The 22,906-nt window shown below is 45.4% G+C and overlaps 1 protein-coding gene across 1 annotated transcript in view; it reads left to right on the forward strand.

Moving 5' to 3' along the window:
* LOC149285350 (E3 ubiquitin-protein ligase HUWE1-like) overlaps positions 1–21,126 on the forward strand; it is a gene marked incomplete at its 5' end in the record, with an annotated part of 478,774 nt that extends 457,648 nt beyond the window's left edge. The window contains 24 exon segments of the mRNA XM_089495319.1: positions 9,618–9,890; positions 10,097–10,346; positions 10,544–10,677; positions 10,766–10,983; positions 11,091–11,379; positions 11,733–11,835; positions 12,340–12,881; positions 13,209–13,718; positions 13,869–13,978; positions 14,169–14,325; positions 14,415–14,547; positions 14,665–14,867; positions 15,346–15,460; positions 15,825–15,934; positions 16,023–16,178; positions 16,270–16,515; positions 16,636–16,764; positions 18,288–18,426; positions 18,586–18,864; positions 19,053–19,158; positions 19,324–19,441; positions 19,542–19,723; positions 20,679–20,869; positions 21,024–21,126. Of these exon segments, the coding sequence (XP_089351445.1) occupies positions 9,618–9,890; positions 10,097–10,346; positions 10,544–10,677; positions 10,766–10,983; positions 11,091–11,379; positions 11,733–11,835; positions 12,340–12,881; positions 13,209–13,718; positions 13,869–13,978; positions 14,169–14,325; positions 14,415–14,547; positions 14,665–14,867; positions 15,346–15,460; positions 15,825–15,934; positions 16,023–16,178; positions 16,270–16,515; positions 16,636–16,764; positions 18,288–18,426; positions 18,586–18,864; positions 19,053–19,158; positions 19,324–19,441; positions 19,542–19,723; positions 20,679–20,869; positions 21,024–21,126 (4,796 nt within the window).
* Positions 21,127–22,906: the final 1,780 nt, after the last annotated feature.

Genomic DNA, 22,906 nt, shown 5'->3' on the forward strand with positions numbered 1-22,906 from the left:
GGCAATTGGCGACCCACTCACCTGTTTCACCCCAGGGCAAAGCACCCAAACACTGTCAGTCTTAGACGTTTGGCAGCAGACTTCCAGAGCTCAGACACAAGGCCCTAGCGTAAGCTGGCCACTCCGGCGGAGGTAGCAGGCGTTGCCACACCGCAGACAGAGGCAGCCAGGGGGGAGAAACTGCCCTTACAATTAGGGACATTTTGGGCATGACTCTAGCCAGGAAGCGAACTGGCAGAGAAGAGATGCTGGCACCACCACCACCACCACCACCACCAGCAGCATTGAAAAATTGGAAAGGCGAATGAGAGGGCAATTGGCGACCCGCTCACCTGTTTCACCCCAGGGCAAAGCACCCAAACACTGTCAGTCTTAGACGTTTGGCAGCAGACTTCCAGAGCTCAGACACAAGGCCCTAGCGTAAGCTGGCCACTCCGGCGGAGGTAGCAGGCGTTGCCACACCGCAGACAGAGGCAGCCAGGGGGGAGAAACTGCCCTTACAATTAGGGACATTTGAGGCATGACACTAGCCAGGAAGCGAACTGGCAGAGAAGAGATGCTGGCACCACCACCAGCAGCAGCATTGAAAAGGCGAATGAGTGGGCAATTGGCGACCCACTCACCTGTTTCACCCCAGGGCAAAGCACCCAAACACTGTCAGTCTTAGACGTTTGGCAGCAGACTTCCAGAGCTCAGACACAAGGCCCTAGCGTAAGCTGGCCACTCCGGCGGAGGTAGCAGGCGTTGCCACACCGCAAACAGAGGCAGCCAGGGGGGAGAAACTACCCTTACCATTAGGGACATTTTGGGCATGACTCTAGCCAGGAAGCGAACTGGCAGAGAAGAGATGCTGGCACCACCACCAGCAGCAGCATTGAAAAGGCAAATGAGTGGGCAATTGGCGACCCACTCACCTGTTTCACCCCAGGGCAAAGCACCCAAACACTGTCAGTCTTAGACGTTTGGCAGCAGACTTCCAGAGCTCAGACACAAGGCCCTAGCGTAAGCTGGCCACTCCGGCGGAGGTAGCAGGCGTTGCCACACCGCAGACAGAGGCAGCCAGGGGGGAGAAACTGCCCTTACAATTAGGGACATTTTGGGCATGACTCTAGCCAGGAAGCGAACTGGCAGAGAAGAGATGCTGGCACCACCACCACCACCAGCAGCAGCATTGAAAAATGGGAAAGGCGAATGAGTGGGCAATTGGCGACCCACTCACCTGTTTCACCCCAGGGCAAAGCACCCAAACACTGTCAGTCTTAGACGTTTGGCAGCAGACTTCCAGAGCTCAGACACAAGGCCCTAGCGTAAGCTGGCCACTCCGGCGGAGGTAGCAGGCGTTGCCACACCGCAGACAGAGGCAGCCAGGGGGGAGAAACTGCCCTTACCATTAGGGACATTTGATTCATGACACTAGCCAGGAAGCGAACTGGCATCGAAGAGACACTGGCACCACCACCAGCAGCAGCAGCAGAATTGGGAAAGGCGAATGAGTGGGCAATTGGCGACCCACTCACCTGTTTCACCCCAGAGCAAAGCATCCAAACACTGTCAGTCCTTGGCGTTTGGGAGCGGACTTCCAGAACTCAGACACAAGGCCCTAGCGTAAGCTGGCTACACCGGCGGAGGTAGCAGGCGTTGCCACACCGCAACAAGTGCAACCAGGGGGGAGAAACTACCCTTACCATCAGGGACATTCGAGGCATGACACTAGCCAGGAAGCGAACTGGCATTGAAGAGAGACACTGGCACCACCACCAGCAGCAGCAGAATTGGGAAAGGCGAATGAGTGGGCAATTGACGACCCGCTCACCTGTTTCACCCCAGGGCAAAGCATCCAAGCACTGTCAGTCCTTGGCGTTTGGGAGCAGACCTACAGAACTCAGACACAAGGCCCTAGCGTAAGCTGGCTACACCGGCGGAGGTAGCAGGCGTTGCCACACCGCAGCAAGTGCAACCAGGGGGGAGAAACTACCCTTACCATCAGGGACATTCGAGGCATGACACTAGCCAGGAAGCGAACTGGCATTGAAGAGAGACACTGGCACCACCACCAGCAGCAGCAGAATTGGGAAAGGCGAATGAGTGGGCAATTGACGACCCGCTCACCTGTTTCACCCCAGGGCAAAGCATCCAAGCACTGTCAGTCCTTGGCGTTTGGGAGCAGACCTACAGAACTCAGACAGAAGGCCCTAGCATAAGCTAGCTACACCGGCGGAGGTAGCAGGCGTTGCCACACCGCAGCAAGTGCAACCAGGGGGGAGAAACTACCCTTTCCATTAGGGACATCTGAGGCATGATTTCAGCCAGGAAGCGAACTGGCAAAAGATACTGGCACCACCACCAGCAGCAGCGTTGGAAACGGAAAAAGGTGAATGAGTGGGCAATTGACGACCCACTCACCTGTTTCACCCCAGGGCAAAGCATCCAAAGACTGTCAGTCCTAGGCGTTTGGGAGCGGATTTACAGAGCTCAGACACTAGGCCCTAGCGTAAATTGGCTACACCAGCGGAGGTAGCAGGCATTGCCACACCGCAGCAAGTGCAACCAGGGGGAGAAACTACCTTAAACATTAGAGAGAAAAAATTTAACTTTCCAAGCTAAGAGCTGGGTAACCCAATTTGGGCAGATTGAATTTAAGAAAGGCAATCTGCTCCATCAGATGAGGTGCCATGCGTGAGCGCTGTGGACTCAGTATGTTTCCAGTCATAGAAAACACGCGCTCACTTTGAACAGTGGTTGGCGGACATGATAGAAGCTGCTGCGCAACCCATGAGAGTGCAGGCCACACACTCTTCTTTTCATCCCAGTAGCTAAGAGGATCAACATTAGGAGCAGAAGGAACTTCACAGAGGTAAAGTTTGACCATTTCAGCAGCACTACTCTCCTTTCTGCTGCTAGCTCTGTCAGATGGTCCAACTATACTGCCAAGTGCCTCTTCCCAAAACGCAGCTGCTCCACTCAGCTGTGTTGTGCTGCTTGTGGCACTGCTGCTGATGCTGCTGCTAGGGGTAGCAGACCACATCATCTCTTCCTCCTCCTGCACCTCACCCTCCTCGGACAGCATTCCCATTTTACGCTGCCAGTCACGCACCTTGTTGACCAATTGCTCCCGGTAGCTACTGAGAACATTGAATTTCAAAGCTAGCTTTCCCTTAATTCTTGGATCACAAAGGCACGCTAGCATCATTTCGGGACTCTCTTCCATTCGCTTGCGAAGGTGTACTTTTAGCAGATCCTTCAGCTTCCTGACTATGGCTGCTACGTCAGGATGTAGAGTGCCACCTTGAACAGCCTCACGGTTTCCAAGGAACACATCCATCTTGCTGCCTAGATGGGAGAACACAGGGATTACCTGGGCCAGACTGGCAGTGTTTGAGCTTAAATTTTCTGTGGCATCCCTGAATGGTTTAAGGACTGCCACTAGCTGGGCGATCACTGTCCAATCCTCCCTATTCAATGGAGAGGTAATCCCAATATTGTGCTCTGAGGCAAGATTATGGATTGCCCTCTGCTGCTCCAAAATCCTCTCTAGCATGTCTAACGTGGAGTTCCACCGTGTACTGACATCCTGACGTAGGCAGTGTACGGGAAGACCTGACCTCGCCTGCTCTTCCCTCAAAAGTTGGCTAGCCTTAACACTATGGTGAAAGTGCCCAGCGATCTTTCTGCAGCGGGACAGAACTACTGCTGCCACATTAGTTCCTTCTGACATTGCTGCCTTCACTACAAGATGGATGATGTGGGCTGCACAGCGCACACCAACAATATGACCATCTCGCAGCGCTTTCACCATATTGGCACCTCCGTCAGTTACCACAAAACCAACTTCAACATTGGTGCCCGCCTCTGCTCCCACCCAAAGGCTAAACATTTTCCTAATCGCATGCAGAATATTTTGGGAAGTGTGCTTTTCATCCATCACTTCTGCATGGAGAAGGAATGATCGGTAGCCTGCTGCAGCAACTTCCTTAGACACACCGGGCTGCCACCAGTGTGCTGTCAAAGAAAGAAAGGCATGCTGGGCGCTAGGTGCACTCCACAAATCTGTAGTGAAATGAACACACTGACCAGCAGCCTTGGAAAGCTCCTCTTTCACTGCTGCAACACAGGACCGATACAGCGAGGGGACAATGTTCCTGCTGAAAGTGGAACGTGACGGAACTGTGTATTGTGGAGCCACAGCCGCCATCAATTGTTTGAAAGGCTCCCCTTCAATCATGGAGAAGGATGCCCCTCCAACAGCAATGAACTGACCAATAAGTCGCGTTACTTTATTGGCCTGCTGTTTGGGCATCGTTCTCTTGGAGTGGAATGCCCCAAATTCTTCCAGGGTGGGCTGGGCATGCAGTGCTCCAACCTGCCTTGGTCTCTGGCTGCCAGCACTAGTTGCTGCTGCTGCTGCTGCTGCTATTGTCTCAGAAGAAGAAGCTGTTGGGGTTTTTCCACGGCCACCAGCTATGCTGCCTGCACTAAGTTTTACCTCTGCATCTTTCCCCAATAGCACAGCGTTGTGTTGAGTGCTGAGGTGATGCTTCATGCTAGCACTGGTAAAATGGCCAGACACTTTCCCTCTGCTTATTAGCTTCCCACAATGTTTGCACTTTCCATAGCGCCCTTCTTCAACATTTTCAAAGTGCTCCCAAATTGGGGCGCGCATAGCCTTGGAGTGTGCCTTGGGTGCTGCTCTTACTGCTCGGGGTGGATGAACAGAGGCAGAACTAGTGGTGGTGGGACTGGTGGTAACAGTACTGGCCATAGTGGGACTGCTAATTGCTTTAGATTTGCTAGGTTTTGCTGCTGCTGCTGGTGGTGGTGATGGTGATGATCGTAGCGGAGAAGGTGGAGGCTCAGGGGAAAATTGTGCACTAGTCATTTGGACACTGCTCCCTGAGGAATCTGATTCCTGACCACTCATCTCCTCTACTTCCTCTGGCTCATAGTCTAGCTCTTCATTAGCCAGATCGAATGGAATTCCTGCTAGGCTGGAGCTAAGACTGATATCGTCGTGAGACTCGTGACTAGTAGTAGTGCGAGCAGGAAGAATAGACTCTGCACTTGGCCTCTCAGTCTCAGGCTCCTCTGCTACCTCGCTAGGTGGAGTTCCACTATGTGTAGCCCTCTCTCTAACTGTCTTTACAAAAATTTTGTAAGGACTTGGTGGCTTGCTAGAGGTACTAGGAGGACATGGCGTGGCGGTACCAGTGGGAACAGTAGGCGCAGCACTAGTGGTGGTAGAGGCGGGGGTGGTGGTGGTGGTGGTTTTCCCTACAAAGGAATGAGATCGCTTTGGTTTGGGACCCCTCTGAGTCTTGCTGCTAATTTGGCTCTGCTTGGTACCTTGCATGCTGCTGGTGGATGGGGAAGATGCTGCTTGGGGCAAAAGGCACTTCTTTTTAGTCACTGGGCTGGTACTACTTGTGCTACCCTTTAACTTTGAACGTGCTTCTGGTGCTTTAGGCTTTCCGTAAAAAACCATAGAGCTTGTGGGCCTAGCCGCACTACTACTGCCTGCTTTTGGTGCCTTTCCTTTACTTGATGATCCTTCAAGCAATGCTTCCCCAAATGATAAGCGAGAGCTTGGCCTACTTGGCCGACTAGACTGACGCAAAGGCTGCATCTTAGAGCTGGTGGTGGTGCTGGTGGTGGTGCTGGTGGTGGTGGTGGTGGTGGTAGATGGAGCTTGTCCCTCCTTAGTCCCAAAAGGAGGATCCATTTCAAATTTTGTGTTGTGTGTGTAGTGTAGTGTAGTGTAGTGTAGTGTTTAAAAAACTATAAAAAAAAAAAATAAAAAAATAAAAATAAAAAAAAGGAAAAACGAATTAAAGACAAAAAAATTAGAGGAAGTTCTCTTCAGTGCTACTGCTTAAAAAGTAAAACTATGCACTACTGCACTGTGCTGTGTGCAATCTGCCAAAATCCTAAAGTTATTGAAATTATTAACTCAAGATTAACTATTTAATAACTAGCAGTATTTTATTTTTAATTTGAATTTACACGGACCTAAGAGCTTAGCCTACCACTATGCTAGCCTAAAGCTATATTTCCTTACTATAAGTCTACCTCTAGGCAGACGCTCTCAAACCCACTAAGCTAAAGTGAGGTTAAATCAGATTCAGTATATGATTTATTAATTAATATTAAGTTATATAATATTAATAGATTAGAACTAATTTACTTATATATTATGTATTATAGATAGAAGAATATAGATTATGAATTAGAATTTAGAATTAGAATTACTTATATTATAGATTATGAATTAGAATATTATTATTTATAATATATTATAGATTAAGATTAAAGAAGATTAGAATTATTTTAGTACTACAGCTAGTAGCTTGAAGCTTTGCTTAGTACAGCTCGTCACAGTCAATTTTTCTTGAAAAGAATTAGAAATAAAATAAAATGTCACAGCAAAACAGTTATCTTCACTGCTTGCTGCACTCACTAGCCCAACAAGTTCACTTCACTGATGGACTGAGGTGAGCAAAACACTAAGGGTACTTTTAATAAAATTGAAATAAAATGTAAAATAAATGAGAAAATCTTTGCAAAACAGTTAACGTCACTGCTTGCTGATCAAAAAAAAACACAGCACTTATGCGGCTGCACTCACTAGCCCAACAAGTTCACTTCACTGATGGACTGAGGTGAGCAAAACAAATGAAATAAAATGAAAGATTAATTAAGAAAAATTGACTTGGTCTCTTACTGTTGCTAAAACAAAGCACAAACTATAGAGCTGCAGCACCAGTACTAATAAGATTAGCTGAACTATACGCTAGTAGTAATTAATTAATATTATTACTTTTATTTATAGCTAATTTAATTAACTATTAAGATAAGAAAGAATTAGAGAATTATTGATATTACTGATTTTAGATTAGACACTAGTAGATGTTCTGAATGTCTACAGTACACTCTACACTAGTATACTATTACTAACTATAACTGACAAATATATATATAATTTTATAATGAATTCAATTATTAATTATATTAATTAATATTACTGATTTTAAATTAGACACTAGTAGATGAATGTCTACAGTACACTCTACACTAGTATACTATAGTATATATATATATATATGACTGACAAATATATATATATATAATATTATAATGAACTATTAAATTATAGATTCTATTAAATTGTAATTTATAAATTCTATTTAATTTATTTAAGCAGGACAGGCAATAGGCACTAGTGCCAGCCCAGGGCAAGGGCACCCCAGTGCCACTGAGGCACTGGGTGCACTGTCAACTCAACAGCACTTACACTAAAGTTGATGACAAATTAATTTTAAAAAAATTAAATTAATCAAATTATTATTATTAAATATATTAATTAAGTAGCACTGAAGTGAGGATGAAGTACACAGTGAGAAATGGCAGGCTAAGGCTTACCAGTCTCACACAGAACAGAACAATCTCTCTCTGTAACGCTCGGATGCAGCACAGCAGTGTTGCCAAAGCAGTCACAGCGAAAAATGAATGGATCTCTCAGGCAAGCTCTGGTCTTATAAAGGCGCCTTCAGAATTCAAAAAACAGCAGCACAGGCATTGGACGAGACCCTTAGCGTTACGTCACAAGAGTGAGCTGATTGGACAGACGAGGATCAGCTCACTCCTGTTTGAAATTTTGGCGGTTGCGCGGCAAAAACGAAGACGATCACGAAGAATCTTCGATTCTTCGTGATTGTGAGTCTTCGTCTTCGCCTACGGTTTGCCGGCACTGTATTCTGTTCTACGTTCCTTCGGAACGAACAAAAAACCGGCCTCTTCGTGCTCGTTTTCATGTTCGCCCGAAGACGAATGCACAAGTCTAGTTCTTAGACTCATTTTTTGTCCCAACGTTCCCTCTATGGTGTCGGGTGTTCTAAAAGATATGAATTAGTCTGCCTTTTACTGGTCTCTCATCTGTACTTTGTGCCACTGACTCTGCAATCATATTACAATTCCTCAGCTTACACTAATATATATATATATATATATATATATAATTACACCTAATATAATATATCTCTATCCCCACCACATCTGCAGTTCCAGACCAGTTTTATATTCACGGCTTATGAGGTCCCTTTTGAATCACTTTTGACCTTTTACATGAATCTCTGTATACAATAGCTTTCAGGCTTTGATTTGCATTTTTAGTGATGCATGAAGTATGTGTCCATATCTTGGGCTAATGTTCCAGTAATAAATACAGTTCTAAGTAATAAATACTGCTTTGTTACAGGTACTCTCTCCAGTATTCCTACTGCATTGACTCGCTGGACGGAAGAATGTAAGGTCCTAGATGCTGAAAGCATGCATGACTGCGTGGCAGGTGAGAAGCCCTCGGTGCGATGAACGTAATTCATCCTAGAGCAAACTATTTCATCAGGTTCAGAAACAGACAAGCACATCAGTTTACCAACGCCATGTTTGTTGTAGGACTCTGCTATATCCAGTTCAGAGTTTCACATGTACTTAGTTCGTAAATGGATGAAAATAAATTTTTCCTTTACATTTTACAATTTTGACAACTTTTTCCAAATTGCTCAATCACTTATGGGCTTGTTTTCAGTGACATCTCTTGCGTAAGCCATATTCGTTAAAATGTTTAGAGATCCTTGTGTGTTTTTGTTTCTCAGTTGTAAAAGTCCCAATAATAAACCATTTGGAGGCTTTGCGTGACGAAGAACTCGAGGAGCGACGTGAAAAGCGGCGCAAGCAAATGGCAGAAGAAGATGCCAAGATGGCAGATAAAGCTAAAGAAGAGAAGGAATCGAAAGACCCGAACTCACAGGTCTGTCCCGATTTTGAACTTTTTCTTGTGTATGTAGTGAGCCAACCTTCAGCAAAAGATCCTAGGTTTTTGTGATTTGAATTACTGCATGAACATTTTGTGACTTTGAGCAGCATAGCACCGGTTTAATTAATCCTTGTTCTTAATCTTCCCAGGCTTCCAATTCCAAGCGAAGCATGCCTTTCGAGTTGAGCCTTACAGGTATTTATCGCTTATAGTGCAGCATTTTCTGCCTCGGTCTCCTTCACAGGTCAGTCGAGTGGATTCTGCGATGCTTCAGGCTGAGGTAGTAGATTGTATAGTTTTGGGGTCACACCCGATCTAGGAGATAACTATACAGTTTACTGTCTTTCCTGCGGTATCTGTTACCAGCCCCAGCAAGGACGAGGCCTCTTAATGTATATATCTGGACCTGCTTGGACTTTTAGATTTTGTGCCAATTTCTTGGCTTTTCTGTACATATGTTCATTTGTTTCCCTTTTGTGGTTTTGAAATCTTTTTGGCAGATAAATACCTTTAAGAGAATCCTTTTCCATTACCTGCCCTCTTCAGGGTGAGGTAGTAAGTTGTATTGTTGTAAGGGGGTAGATATTTTGCCACCGTTTTGGAGATAACTATACAGCTTACTGCCTTCCTTGTGGTGTGGCTTTTCCATAAGCCTTGTTTAATGTCTTTAGTTGCTTTATTTGTCATTGTGTTATTATTTAAGATGGGTTTCTGTGTTTTGATCCTCAAGGAATTCTTGACTCGCACACCCTCCAACCTGCAATACAACCCACCAGTAATTGGCCTCTGTTTATGTCCACCATAGAGCAAGATGGAACTGGACGCCCTGAGAATTTCCCCACTGCTCCTTCTTCTGCAGAAGGAACACCAACAAGTCCAGAGCTGGTTCCTTTGGATCCTTCTATGCGTGCTCTTCCTCCGGAGGCTTCCTTGGCAGAAATGCCACAGAGTTTGCAGACGGAGTCCGGTGCCGATGAAGTTGGACAGTTGTTAATGCCAACAGAACAAGAGCCGTCGGCACCAGGAAGACCCAGTGCGGAGGGGGATGCGACTCAGATGGAACTGTCTCCAGCACCCACCATCAGTCAGTATTATATCATGCAGGGAAATGGTTCGGTCTTATACGATGAAAATTCAGCATTTTCTAAAATCATGCATGGAACATATTAAATGTAAAATATATTTGTTGTGCGTAATTAGTTTTTTTTTCTTTTTAAGACTAAAGCTTTCTTTATGTATGAACAATCTAAATGGCCAAGTCACTGAAAAAATATCTCCATTCCTTGTTAGCCTCCTTGTCACCTGAACGAGCAGAGGATTCAGATGCCCTGACTGCAGTGAGCAGCCAGCTGGAGGGCTCACCCATGGATACTGGTAGCCTCGCCTCTGGACCTCTAGAGGAAGGTGTTGGGGAAGCATCTGGGGTTGTTAATCAAGAACAGCCGTTGGTCAGCAGTAGTGTCGCAGTTGGTCAACAGGTTGTGGAGCCACCAAGTCAATCCAGCAGCCAGACATCGGTGTCCCAACACAGTGAGGAGAGGTACGTCACGCCGTGGGGCACGGGGAACTGACCTGCTGTAACCCAATTCCCTGAAGCGGCTTGATGCTGCTCAGGACAATGAGTTAGTGGATAGTTATGTTTGGAAGCACAACAGCAATGGCTACTTCTAGTTCACTTTCTGAAATTAGCTGACCGATTTTAAGTCTTCTCTTGGTCATTGTTTTTTTTTTCTCCAGTTCTTCGGGTGCTCCCTCCTCTGATTTGCCCTCCGTCAGAGATTCTAGCATGTCCTTGTTGGCAACAGATTCCAGTGGAATCCTTGAAGAAGCCCTGCCGTCCACGAGTAGCGAAGATGATGATCCGCTCGCAGGTAATTCTCTTGCACAATCGGCCATCAAATGATATGGTAATGTTCCCTGAGCACCATGCTATAGTCCCATATGTATTTATTGGTTCAGGTATCAATCTCCCCGAAGGAGTGGACCCATCCTTCCTTGCAGCTCTTCCAGAAGATATATGCAGAGAGGTGCTTCAGAACCAGCTGGGCATCCGACCGCCAGCTCGGGCACCACCTACTGCTGTGCCGGTCATCCCACCACCTGTGGTCGGCAGTGCTGGTGTCACAGAGGTCAGCCCAGAGTTCTTGGCAGCTTTACCACCTGCCATACAGGAAGAGGTACGGTTCAAACGAACAAGCACACACACTGGGAAATGCATTTCTTTCCTCTATATCCATGAGTTAACGCTTGTCCCCATTAATTGGCCATTTCTACCGGTCCTTAGGTGCTTGCCCAACAGAGAGCAGAGCAGCAGAGGCGCGAACTTGCTCAGAGCACTACTTCTGACAACCCCATGGACCCCATGACCTTCATTCAAACCTTGCCATCCGACCTGCGCCGCAGTGTTCTTGAGGATATGGAGGACAGCGTTCTAGCAGTAATGCCCCCTGACATTGCGGCTGAAGCTCAGGCTTTGCGCAGAGAACGAGAGGCAAGACAAAGACAGCTAATGCATGAGAGACTGTTTGGTCACAGCAGCACGTCTGCCCTGTCGGCCATACTCAGGAGCCCAGGTATCTGCAACATGATATGCATTGCTAATAGAATCTAGCCTTGGAAATATGGCTAATGTTCTACCTGGTTAGCTTGATTTTCATCTTTATTCAGTTTCACATCTGGCTATATTTTTTTCCAATGTTGTAGTGTTTTTAGGACTCATACTTCAGTTTGATTTAGTTGTGAAGTCTGTTATGTTTGAAGACTTTGGTAGGATTTGCCTTTGGGCCAGTATGTGTGCCAGATGGCTACTTTTAGATGAGTAATAAATGTATTACACCAACAAAAGCGTAATCCTGTATCTCACAAGAAAAAAATAGAAGATATTAAACCACAACATGCCTTGTTTCTGTGTTAAATGTATTTTAAGCTTTCACAAGCCGTCTGAGTGGGAATAGAGGAGTCCAATACACACGTCTGGCTGTGCAGAGAGGAAGCACCTTTCAGATGGGTGGTAGCAGCACCCACACCAGGTATGCTTAAATCTGTTGTATTCATTTAACTTCATAGACTGTAGGATGAATGCAGGACACTCCATTCATCTCTGAAAGTCTATATCTCATTGCAAAGCTGGGGTTTACAGACCATGAAATAAGACGGCTTTAAAGGAGCATTCTAGCCCATGTTACATGTATAGACTCCAGTGCTTTTTTACTGCATGCAGATCTATAAGGATACGTTAGCTGTTACTTTACATCTTTTCCTATCGTGGCCTCAACTAAAGTCTACCATACATGCGATTGGCTGTTGCTACGCATTTAAAAAAATTATGAACTAGGCTCATCATTTAAAAAATAATAATAATAATAAAAAAAAAATTGTAGCTACAAATGAGGATAAAAAGCAAAAAAAAAAAAAGGCCCACCACTCGTTAGATCTGTGTGAATTCTAGATGTCTTAGTCCGTTGAAGTAATTTGTCGTCTGCTGATAACTGTGAAGGTTTTTTGAATTTAATGAAACAAGTCTCTCTCGTCAGGCCGGCCGGCAGCAATGTGGACAGCCTGTTGCGACTGCGAGGACGCCTGTTGCTTGATCACGAGACCCTCTCTTGTCTTCTCGTCTTGTTGTTCGTGGATGAGCCCAAGCTGAACACCAGTCGGCTGCATCGCGTCCTGCGCAACCTCTGTTACCACGCGCAGACCCGTAACTGGGTAATTCGCAGTCTACTGTCAATCCTGCAACGCAGCAGCGAGAGTGAACTCTGCATAGAAAGTCCCAAGACTCCCATCGGAGGCCCCGATAAGAGAGGGACTGTCAAGTCCTGCTCTTCCAGCCACGACAGCCGCCCGTTAGAATTGATGCACAGGGTGGATTCCAAGAACTCCAACCAGCTTTCCTGGCTCTCTGTGTCCATGGATGCCGCTCTTGGCTGTCGCACCAATATCTTCCAAATCCAGAGGTCCCTGGGGCGCAAGCACACTGAGAAGCATGCTGCCTGTGGCTCCACGGTCCACATACACCCACAAGCTGCGCCGGTGGTTTGCAGGCATGTGTTGGATACGCTTATCCAGTTGGCCAAGGTAAGGCTTAGAACTTTCTATGGAAGATTTACTAGTTGTAAAGATTTTAATATAGGCTGCCATAGTTCTAGCTAATACCATCCTTTTTTTTTCGTTAATGATTAAAACGGTGCCATTTGTTTATCATGTACCTTTCAGTTCTTTCTATTTTGCGGCTTTGTGTATATAAGTCTGTACGTTTTCACTTTGCCGTACTGGAGGCTTGTGTGCGGTCACAACGTCAACAAGGAGTAGAAAGGGATGTAGTTATATTAAGGATATTTAGCAGACATGGTTATGTAGCTACGTGCCGCTTTCTTCATTGACCTCAATCTCTTACCCCCTTAAGTGTTCCCCAGCCATTTTACACAGCAGCGCGCCAAAGAGTGCAGTGCAGAGAGCAGCGATGGCAGGGAGAGGAAGGTCACCTGCAGCCCCTGCCTTCCACCGTCGGGTGCTACTGGGTCAAACAACAGCTCCACGGATTTCTGGGACTTGTTGGTCAAATTGGACAATATGAATGTGAGCCGTAAAGGGAAAACCTCTGTAAAGTCTGTGCCCGTGAGCTCGGGGGCAGAGGGCGAGAGTTCGCAGTGCAGCCTGGAAGCTTCGCCTCTTGGACAGCTCATGAATATGTTGTCGCATCCTGTTATCCGACGCAGCTCGTTACTCACGGAAAAGTTGCTTCGTCTCCTTTCCCTCATCTCCATTGCCCTGCCTGATAATAAGGTGCCGGAAGTCAATCAAGCAAATGCAACCGCTCCCGTGCCTGCCCCCACCCCTGCTGCCGCTTCACTACCTGTGCCTGTACCAGCAGTGACCGTGCCGTTGGCAGTCGCCACAAGTGTGGTGTCCAGTAAGTACTTCAGTCATGCCCTGTATTATAACGCACCAAACCTTGGATGGTCTGTTCAACCTTAAAAAATTATTTTTAATTCTAAACCCTATCCCGTAAAAGCCTCTATTTTTATACTAAATCTTCTTTTTTTTTATTTTTTTTTTAAAGCAGTTACAAAAAGCAGCAAATCTCCAGCTAAATCCAGCGACGCCAGTGGTGTCCCAGAAAAGATGGCGGCATCAGGCCTAACTGAGAAACAGCTGCAGCTTTCTGTTGAGGTAAGCGATTGGAATGATCAAATTTCCCATATTTGGGCAAATTAAAAAAATGAGTCTTCACAGCCAATATTTTATAGGTCTGTGGGTGGCTGCATGTTGCAGTGCATGGTTAGGCGACCCTGTCTTTCATGGTTCTTTAAGGCACGTGCTAACCAGATGTATAGGTTCATGCAGAACGTCTCCTTCCCAGGTGCTGACATCCCATTCATGTTCAGAGGAAGGCTTGGAGGATGCCGCAAACGTTTTACTACAACTCTCGCGGGGTGATGCCGGCACGAGGGACACCGTGCTGAAACTGCTCCTTAGCGGAGCCCACCACTTGGGATACACTCTGTGCAAACAGATAGGTGAGATGATCTGAAATACCCCACGCTTTCACGGCCTGCACACATTTTGCTTTTTTTCTCAAACTGAATGTTGCTGGTTTGCTATCCAGGTACCCTTTTGGCGGAACTGCGCGAGTATAACTTGGAGCAGCAGAGACGTATTCAGTGTGAGGCCCTTTCTCCGGATGGAATGCCGGAAGAACAGCCCCAGAACACCAAAGCAAAGGGCAAAATGCAGAGCAGGTGAGTATTGCGGTCCTGAATCATTGGGCGCGTGCTTTATCCGGAAACCCGTTACACATTAGGACAGTAGTCAATCTAAAATGTTAGGTCTCTCCCCGCCCTGTCTTTGCGCTCCAGGTTTGACATCGCGGAAAACATGGTGATCGTGGCATCCCAGAAGCGCCCACTAGGTGGCAGGGAGCTACAGTTGCCCTCCATGTCCATGCTGACTTCCAAGACTTCCACGCAAAAGTTCTTCCTGAGAGTCCTGCAGGTCATCATCCAACTCCGAGACGACACACGCCGAGCTAACAAGAAGGCAAAGCAGACTAGCCGACTAGGTGGGAAAGCTGCATGTGTCTGACGCAAGGGATCAGAAAAAGTGGGATGAGCAAGGGCAACTTTTGTTGGGTAACCATAGGGATCATAGAAGACAAGTGGTTTTTGAATGATGCCTTTTATTGGCTAACTGAGTAAATATAGATTGCAAGCTTTCAAGACCTCTCAGGTCCCTTCATCAGGCATTTTATACAAAAATGTGGAAAACCTCATCCAGTTTTTTCATAGTGTAATTGGTCTAATAACTCAAGCTGCAACTATGGGCCGAGCTTTTTCATAAAGCATTCCGGAGTAGTTGAGGGGTTATAAGAAGCCTATAATGTGTTACCAAACCTTAAAGGTCATGAAAAACTGTGTATTGTAACAGTGGGCACGTTTACTCTGTTTTGCTGGAAAGTAGGTGTTTGTAGAGGTGTCTCTCACGCACCTGGCGGATTAATATAGAAGGCACTGCATGACCTCTCCGCTCTTCTCTTGCAGGGGCTGCCAGTCTGGCCTCGGCTAGCAGCATCCAGGCAGCTGTGCAGCAGCTGGAGGCCGAGGCTGATGCCATTATACAAATGGTACGTGAGGGTCAAAGGGCACGAAGACAGCTGCAAACTGCAACTGTTAGCATGATGACTGGCTGGCAGAACATCCATCCTTTAGTTTGTTTCTCCCTCCTTTTAATTTGAACGCTGTTATTCATCCCTTAATCTACCCCACCTTTTTCCTGCCTCTTGGTTTGTCGCCATCTTTATGTACACGTGAGACTTGTCCTTGTCACGCTTATCCCTAGCTTGCCCTATGCACTTTCTTCCAAGCTTAGCAGAAGCAGGTTAGTACACGGCTTCTGGCGATGTGAGATGTTCCTCTTGTGGGATGCATGTGATCAGTTGCCGCTTATTCTTGTGCGCCGCTTATTCTTGTGCGCCTCATCTCTCCTGATTTTATGTGGCTAGGCTTGCTGTCCTCGTCAGCCAAGTGATCAGTCTTTATTTTGTTCAGGCGGAGGGTTCGGCTCGCAGAGAAGAGTCTCCAATGGATGTGGACCAGCCCTCTCCGGCCACACAGGACACGCAGTCAGTTGGTCAGTGCGCGGTCAGGGACAAACCATGTTTACTTGTTCAGGGTGTAACAGGTAGTCGATGTAATGTAACCTTGTGTGCTTGTTTTAGCTTCTGAAGGCTCTCAGGCTGCAGAGAAGAAAGAGGAAGAGCGGCTGCCAGAGTTACCGCTGCTGAGTGAACAGCTCAGCCTTGATGAGTTGTGGGACATGCTGGGAGAGTGCCTGAAAGAGCTGGAGGAGTCTCATGACCAGCATGCTGTTCTGGGTAACCAAAGCTACGCAGCTCACTCTCTTCGATTTCTCTTCCATGGAATGAGTCTTCATTGTTCATGTTCTTGGTTTTTCTCCTTCTGTAGTCCTCCAACCAGCAGTAGAAGCCTTTTTCCTTGTCCATGCAACAGAAAGGGAAAGCAAGCCTCCAGTACGAGACACGAGGGAGAGCCAGCTAGCTCACATTAAAGATGAGCCACCTCCATTGTCCCCGGCCCCGCTTATGCCTGCAACCCCTTCTTCCTTGGACCCCTTTTTTTCTCGGGAACCTTCATCTATGCACATCTCATCCAGCCTGCCTCCTGACACACAGAAGTTTCTGCGCTTTGCAGGTAAGAACCTTAAGTTTTATGTACTTGGTAGAAAAGGTAGAAGGTTATTAGATGTTATTTGAGACTTAAAGCCAAATACCTTTTATACTGATCTAACGTTATTTTTTTATTTATTTAAAGAGACCCGTCGCACTGTGTTAAACCAGATCCTACGACAGTCTACCACCCACCTTGCCGATGGTCCCTTTGCTGTTCTGGTGGACTATATCAGAGTTTTGGACTTTGATGTGAAACGCAAGTAAGTATATCGTACCTTGGGTTTTAAGAATACTAGCAAGAAGTGTCTTACGCGCTTTAAAGTAGGGCTGCAACAACTAATCGATAAAATCGATGATAATCGATAATGAAATTCGTTGGCAACGAATTTCATTATCGATTAGTTGAATCGATTTTTATTGATTATAAAATGAGGGTTTTTTCAGAGCAAATGCTCTGAAAAATACCCCTCGCGTTATAATCCGTTAGTGTGACTCACAGGAGCCACAGCAGCAGTTGCTACTTACAGTTCCTCCCTGCAGTCACTGCCGATTGGCCTGCCCACTTCCTTTTTCCAGTCCCTCCCTGCAATCGCTGCTGGAGAAAGAAAGGGGCGGGGCCAATCGGCAGTGACTGCAGGGAAGAAAGGGGCGGAGCCAAACGACCGATTGGCTCCGCCCATTTCCTTAGCATCGCCATGGCTGTGACACTCATCTAACTGTGAGTATAAAATTAATATTTGGGCTGCTGAAAGTTAGGGGAGGTGGGGGTTAATTTAGGGGCAGTTATAGTTAATGGGGTGTTTAGGGTTAACTTAGGGGCAGTTATAGTTAATGGGGTGTTTAGGGTTAACTTAGGGGCAGTTATAGTTAATGGGGTGTTTAGGGTTAACTTAGGGGCAGTTATAGTTAATGGGGTGTTTAGGGTTAATTTAGGGGCAGTTATAGTTAATGGGGTGTTTAGGGTTAATTTAGGGGCAGTGGTGATTGATGGGGTGTTTAGGGTTAATTTAGGGGCAGTTATAGTTAATGGGTTAATTTAGGGGCAGTTGTGGTTGATGGGGTCTTCAGGGTTAATTTAGGGGCAGTTTTGGTTAATGGGGTCTTCTCTTCAGGATTAATTTAATGCTGAGGACTGAGGGTTAATTTCATTAATTTAATAAAGTTAACTTAAGGTGCAGTTAGAGGTAAAGGGGGGCAAACTGAGGGGAATCTAAATCCTGGGGGCAGTGAAGATTAATCCTGTATTTATTTATAAAAGTATTGTCTGTGAACGAGTCTGCAAATCCTATGAGGGCACTATGAGATATCAGGGGGGTATACGGCATACCTGAGGAGGACGGAGTGACATATCTGGGGGTATAAGGCATATAGGGTATATAAGGCATATGTGGGGAGGGCAGTGTGGCATGTCGGGGAGGGCAGTGTGGCAATCCTGGGCTCAAATATGCATAACTGGGGGGCAGGTTGGGGAAATAAAAACAAGAAAAAAAATTTATTCTGCCGTTTGTTTTTAACATCCTATGTTACTTTATTAAATAATTTAAAATAAATGAAAAATTATTTTTTTTTTATCCGATTAATCGAAAAAATAATCGGCCAACTAATCGATTATGAAAATAATCGTTAGTTGCAGCCCTACTTTAAAGTTGTATTTATTTGTAAATATGCCACATTTATGCAATTCATTATTACACCTGCTACATTGATGTGATATATAAATAGTGAGCTTTAGTGTTTGATTTGATAATTGTGGAAGCTTAAGCTGCTACAAGATGTTTCTGCTTCCCTGCACAGATTTCCGCCAGGAGCTTGAGCGTCTCGATGAAGGGCTGCGCAAAGAAGACATGGCTGTTCATGTACGACGCGACCATGTGTTTGAAGACTCGTACAGAGAACTTCACCGAAAATCTCCTGAAGAAATGAAGAACAGATTGTAAGTGTCCTAGTGTGAAAATGGGGATTTCTGTTGTGGGACGTGGTTGATAACCATCATCTAATGCGGTGGTGACCCTTAGTAGGGAGCTTTTATCTTTCATTTGCCGTTTATATTCTAATGGACACTGCAGCAAAGTTTCCTCTTTACTCTTTGTAGGTACATAGTGTTTGAAGGTGAGGAAGGTCAGGATGCCGGTGGGCTGCTCCGGGAATGGGAATCCAGAGAGATGTTCAATCCCATGTATGCACTGTTCCGCACATCTCCTGGTGACCGTGTCACTTACACCATCAACCCTTCATCGCACTGTAACCCCAACCACCTCAGCTACTTCAAGTTTGTGGGTCGTATTGTGGCTAAAGCAGTATATGACAATAGACTGCTGGAGTGTTACTTCACGTGGTCCTTCTACAAGCACATCCTTGGCAAGTCTGTCCGGTAAGTTTGACCATCTGCACATAACTCGCATTGTGCATTAGTGTGTCTGGTGGGTAAGGATGGGTCCGCCAAGCAGCTTTTTAAACGGACTGTGGCATTAAAATTAAAAGTGGAGTATCGTCCCTCAAACGCATCGTAGCGGAGAGTTCTATTTGAATGTGATCTACAGTTCTGTGTCTTTGGTCCAGGTACACAGACATGGAAAGTGAAGATTACCATTTCTACCAAGGTCTTGTCTACTTGCTCGAGAATGATGTCTCCACACTGGGATATGACTTGACGTTTAGCACCGAGGTAAGCGCGCATGCAGATAAAGATGCAATGGTGGGAAGTGTCGCTTCAACAGCTATCTGCACTGGTCTTTAAAATGATTTTCAACCGTGTGAGATCCTTTTTTCTGTCCTCACATTCTGCGCTGATTGTGTCCCTTTTTGGTGTTTTTTTGCTCCGTTTGTCCAGGTTCAAGAGTTTGGAGTATGTGAAGTTCGTGATCTGAAGCCTAATGGGGCAAACATTCTAGTAACTGAAGATAACAAGAAGGAATACGTTCACCTTGTGTGCCAGATGAAGATGACAGGTACATCAATGGCTTTGTGCTTCCTGGTGATTGTTTAAGCTTGATGCTTTCTCCGCTGCTTGTTTTTGTAATCGGCTTGGGCAATGTCTTTCTGCGTCAGGTGCCATTCGCAAGCAGCTGGCCGCTTTCCTGGAAGGATTCTATGAGATCATTCCCAAACGTCTTATCTCCATCTTCACGGAGCAGGAACTGGAGCTACTTATTTCCGGCCTGCCCACAATAGACATTGACGATCTGAAATCCAATACAGAGTATCACAAGTACCAGTCCAACTCCATCCAGGTAAGAACTGAGTTCCAGTGATTGAGATATGTTTGACAAATTAACTATTTTTGTATTCATGATTGGTCTGGGAAATTAATTTAAAGCTCCCTTAGTAAGCAGCATGTTGCCTTAGTTATGGTCCGCTTAAAGGGACAGTATCACTGACACCCCTATGATAATAAAAGCATAATAAAGTACTCTGAGTAACCCTAACCCTCTGAGTACTTTTTTATACATTCTTCCAACGAGGGGATGATAAACCTACCTGACACAGATTGCTGCTTAGGCTGTCGGTGGCAGTACAGAACTAGAGACTTTCTGTCTGTCGTATTCAGTGTTCCCTCTAAGCCGTGCGCTTGTGCGCGCGCACATAGCTTTTTAAGAGAGCGCACACGTCCAAAAATTGTGCGTACAAAAGTATATAAAAAGAAAAAAATAATATATTTTTTGAAACTTTATGCGGCACAGATATTGTGCGCACAAAATTTTTGCTCTGTGAAAATTTTTGCACAAGAGAAATTTTCTGCGCACGCCAACCAAGAAAAATTAGATGGAACATTGATCGTATTCACTAGTCATATGTCCGAGGTCTTTCCCTAACACCAGTAATGCAAGTTTTCATACTGCTTTGGAAACACAAGCCTTTATTAATCTGTGCCGATTTGTTGAAATTCTGCCATAAATCAGCAACGACTCTTTAGTTTAATGCTCTTCCGCTTTCAGTACTTTAGTATCTTCCTGAAGGTTAGTCAAGCCAGGAAACCACCTGAAGTCTTTAAAGTCAGGTTCATCTGAACTTGCCGTTATCTTGAGCCAATCTTATCGCCAGGGATGTGGAAGTGACCCAAATTACTGTCGATGCTCAATCCTGGCTGCTATTAAAACTGGTTCTAGATGTTCGAAGCTTTTCCTCTCGTGTATTTTATGGTACGGTTGTAAATGTCAAACTATTCTGTGCTGTCTTCTCTCACAGATTCAGTGGTTTTGGAGAGCGCTGCGCTCCTTCGACCAGGCTGACCGGGCCAAGTTCCTTCAGTTTGTAACTGGAACCTCTAAAGTTCCCCTGCAGGGCTTCGCTGCTCTAGAAGGAATGAACGGCATCCAGAAATTCCAAATACACCGGGATGATCGATCTACAGATAGACTGCCTTCTGCCCATACTTGGTAAGAGAAAAATGAGGGACTACTCATCTGTATTCTAGAATGTCCATGGGTGACTCTGTAATCGTATACATTATTCATTTTGACCCCTCTCTTAGAGGACTTTTCACGATATATGTTGTACGTCTGGCTTTAAATTATCCATATTTTCTTACAGTTTCAACCAGCTGGACCTCCCAGCGTACGAAAGCTATGAAAAGTTACGTCACATGCTGCTGTTGGCCATCCAGGAGTGCTCAGAAGGATTTGGCCTGGCTTAGGACGCCCTTACCGTGCATTCTTTTCTATTACTGGACTTTAGTGAGAGAAAAAAAAATTCAAGCCATGCATCAATCTTGCTCACCCTGCTGGCACCACGAAGAGGAACTTGCCTTCTGAAGATGCCGCCTGTCTCAGATCCCTTCCGATGGTGAACTTGTTGCGCTGAGATTTGGGAAAAATAATAATAAAAAAAAAATTTCTAAAAATGCCGCTCTGAAGGACACGGAGAACGGAGAGAAGCAGGGGGGAAATTATATATAAGTATATAAATATATATTTTTTTCTGTTTTGCTTTTCAGTTTGCTTAAGGATGAGTTGTGATGCTCAACTTTTTCAAAAAGTAAAGTTCAGATAGCAGGGTAAAAAGAAGCTGGTGGAAACGTTAAAATAAAGATGTGAATGGAGGGGGGGGAAAAAAGACGCAAATCGGAAACCTAGAGCACTCTCGTTAAGAAATAGCCACTATTTCCAACGCTATTTTTTTTTCTTTTCAGCTTCAAATAAAATACAGAGGTGTTTACCTGTAAATAAACCACTGAACCTTATTGATGCAGTTTTTCTTAATGCCCCTCTTTCGGTTGGTGCTCAGAGTATTGGATGGGGCGGAAAAGATGGCGGGCAGACGAAAGAGTTTAAAAGGCACAGCAAGTCATGGGAAAAATCAAAATTTTGAATCGGTTCAGCCCAAGTTAATTCTGTTCAATACCCCCCCCCCATTTTGTTTCTCCCCGTTATATTTATTCAGTCTTTTCCCTTCTAATTGGATTTTGAGTTTGGATTGCTAGACTTATTTTTTGTGTTGGGATTTTTTTTTTTTTTTTAATTTTCTGAAATCAAAATAAAAATGAAGAAAATTTTTAAACCTAATACAAGGTTTCTCTGTAAGTCTTCAGATACTAGGAAGGCCGAGACTGTTAAAGGGGGGGCTGCGCTGTGATTAGGGAAGGAGGTTGCAGGTAGTGGTCGGATTGAGCAAACCCGGCAGTTCTGCCAGACCTTATTCTCAGCCTGTCGTTCCTGGTACACATCTCACACGCTGTGCACAAGATATAGGGATTAAGCACTTGTGTCAACTAGACCATTCAGGAGTAATTAAAGCAAGTGTTTGAATAAAGGTTTAGTTTGAAAACCAACAGGTTATGTTTTGTCTTTGTTGGAATAAACGTATCGTGCCATCTCCAGCCCCCTTATTTCCGTGCTATTGTTTAAAGTCTATTCTGATGTCGTGTGCAGAGAATTTTTAAGTCTGCCACGATCGTTTAAACTTAAAAACTCCATGTCGAAAGCCACGATTTTCTAAAGGGCTTTATTGTAATGCCTTTTAACCTGGGACTATACATGAGCTCTGCAATCCCCGGCTCCGTGATATCCCTCCTCCGGTGTTACACGGGACCAAGTTCTACGGGAAAACCTGAGCTAGATCTGTGAAATGGTTAAATTTTTAATGCTCTCCTCCGTCAGCCGTTCTGTGTAGAGTGCATGCGCCTGTATAACTATGGGGGGGGGGCTTAAACCTTCTACAGGACTAAAAGTGACAAATGGACATTTTATAGCCAAAACATTTTTTCCTATCCCCTCTATGGGTACAGTTGAGAAAAAAACAAAACAAAAGTCATGCTTCTAACGCACCAGACGTTTATTTTGAGATCTGTTGTGTTGCCGGAGTCTTTCATGTAGTGAGAATGTGGTAGGTACGTGGAAATGCCTCCCAGTAAAGATTAATACATTGAAGAAATGTAAACTCGGATAGGCAGGGGCACAGGGGGGCCATGTTGTGCT

The sequence above is a fragment of the Sceloporus occidentalis genome, unplaced genomic scaffold (assembly GCF_023333645.1).
Source record: "Sceloporus occidentalis isolate IW3139 unplaced genomic scaffold, rSceOcc1.0.p SCAF_79, whole genome shotgun sequence".
Lineage (NCBI taxonomy): Eukaryota > Metazoa > Chordata > Lepidosauria > Squamata > Phrynosomatidae > Sceloporus > Sceloporus occidentalis.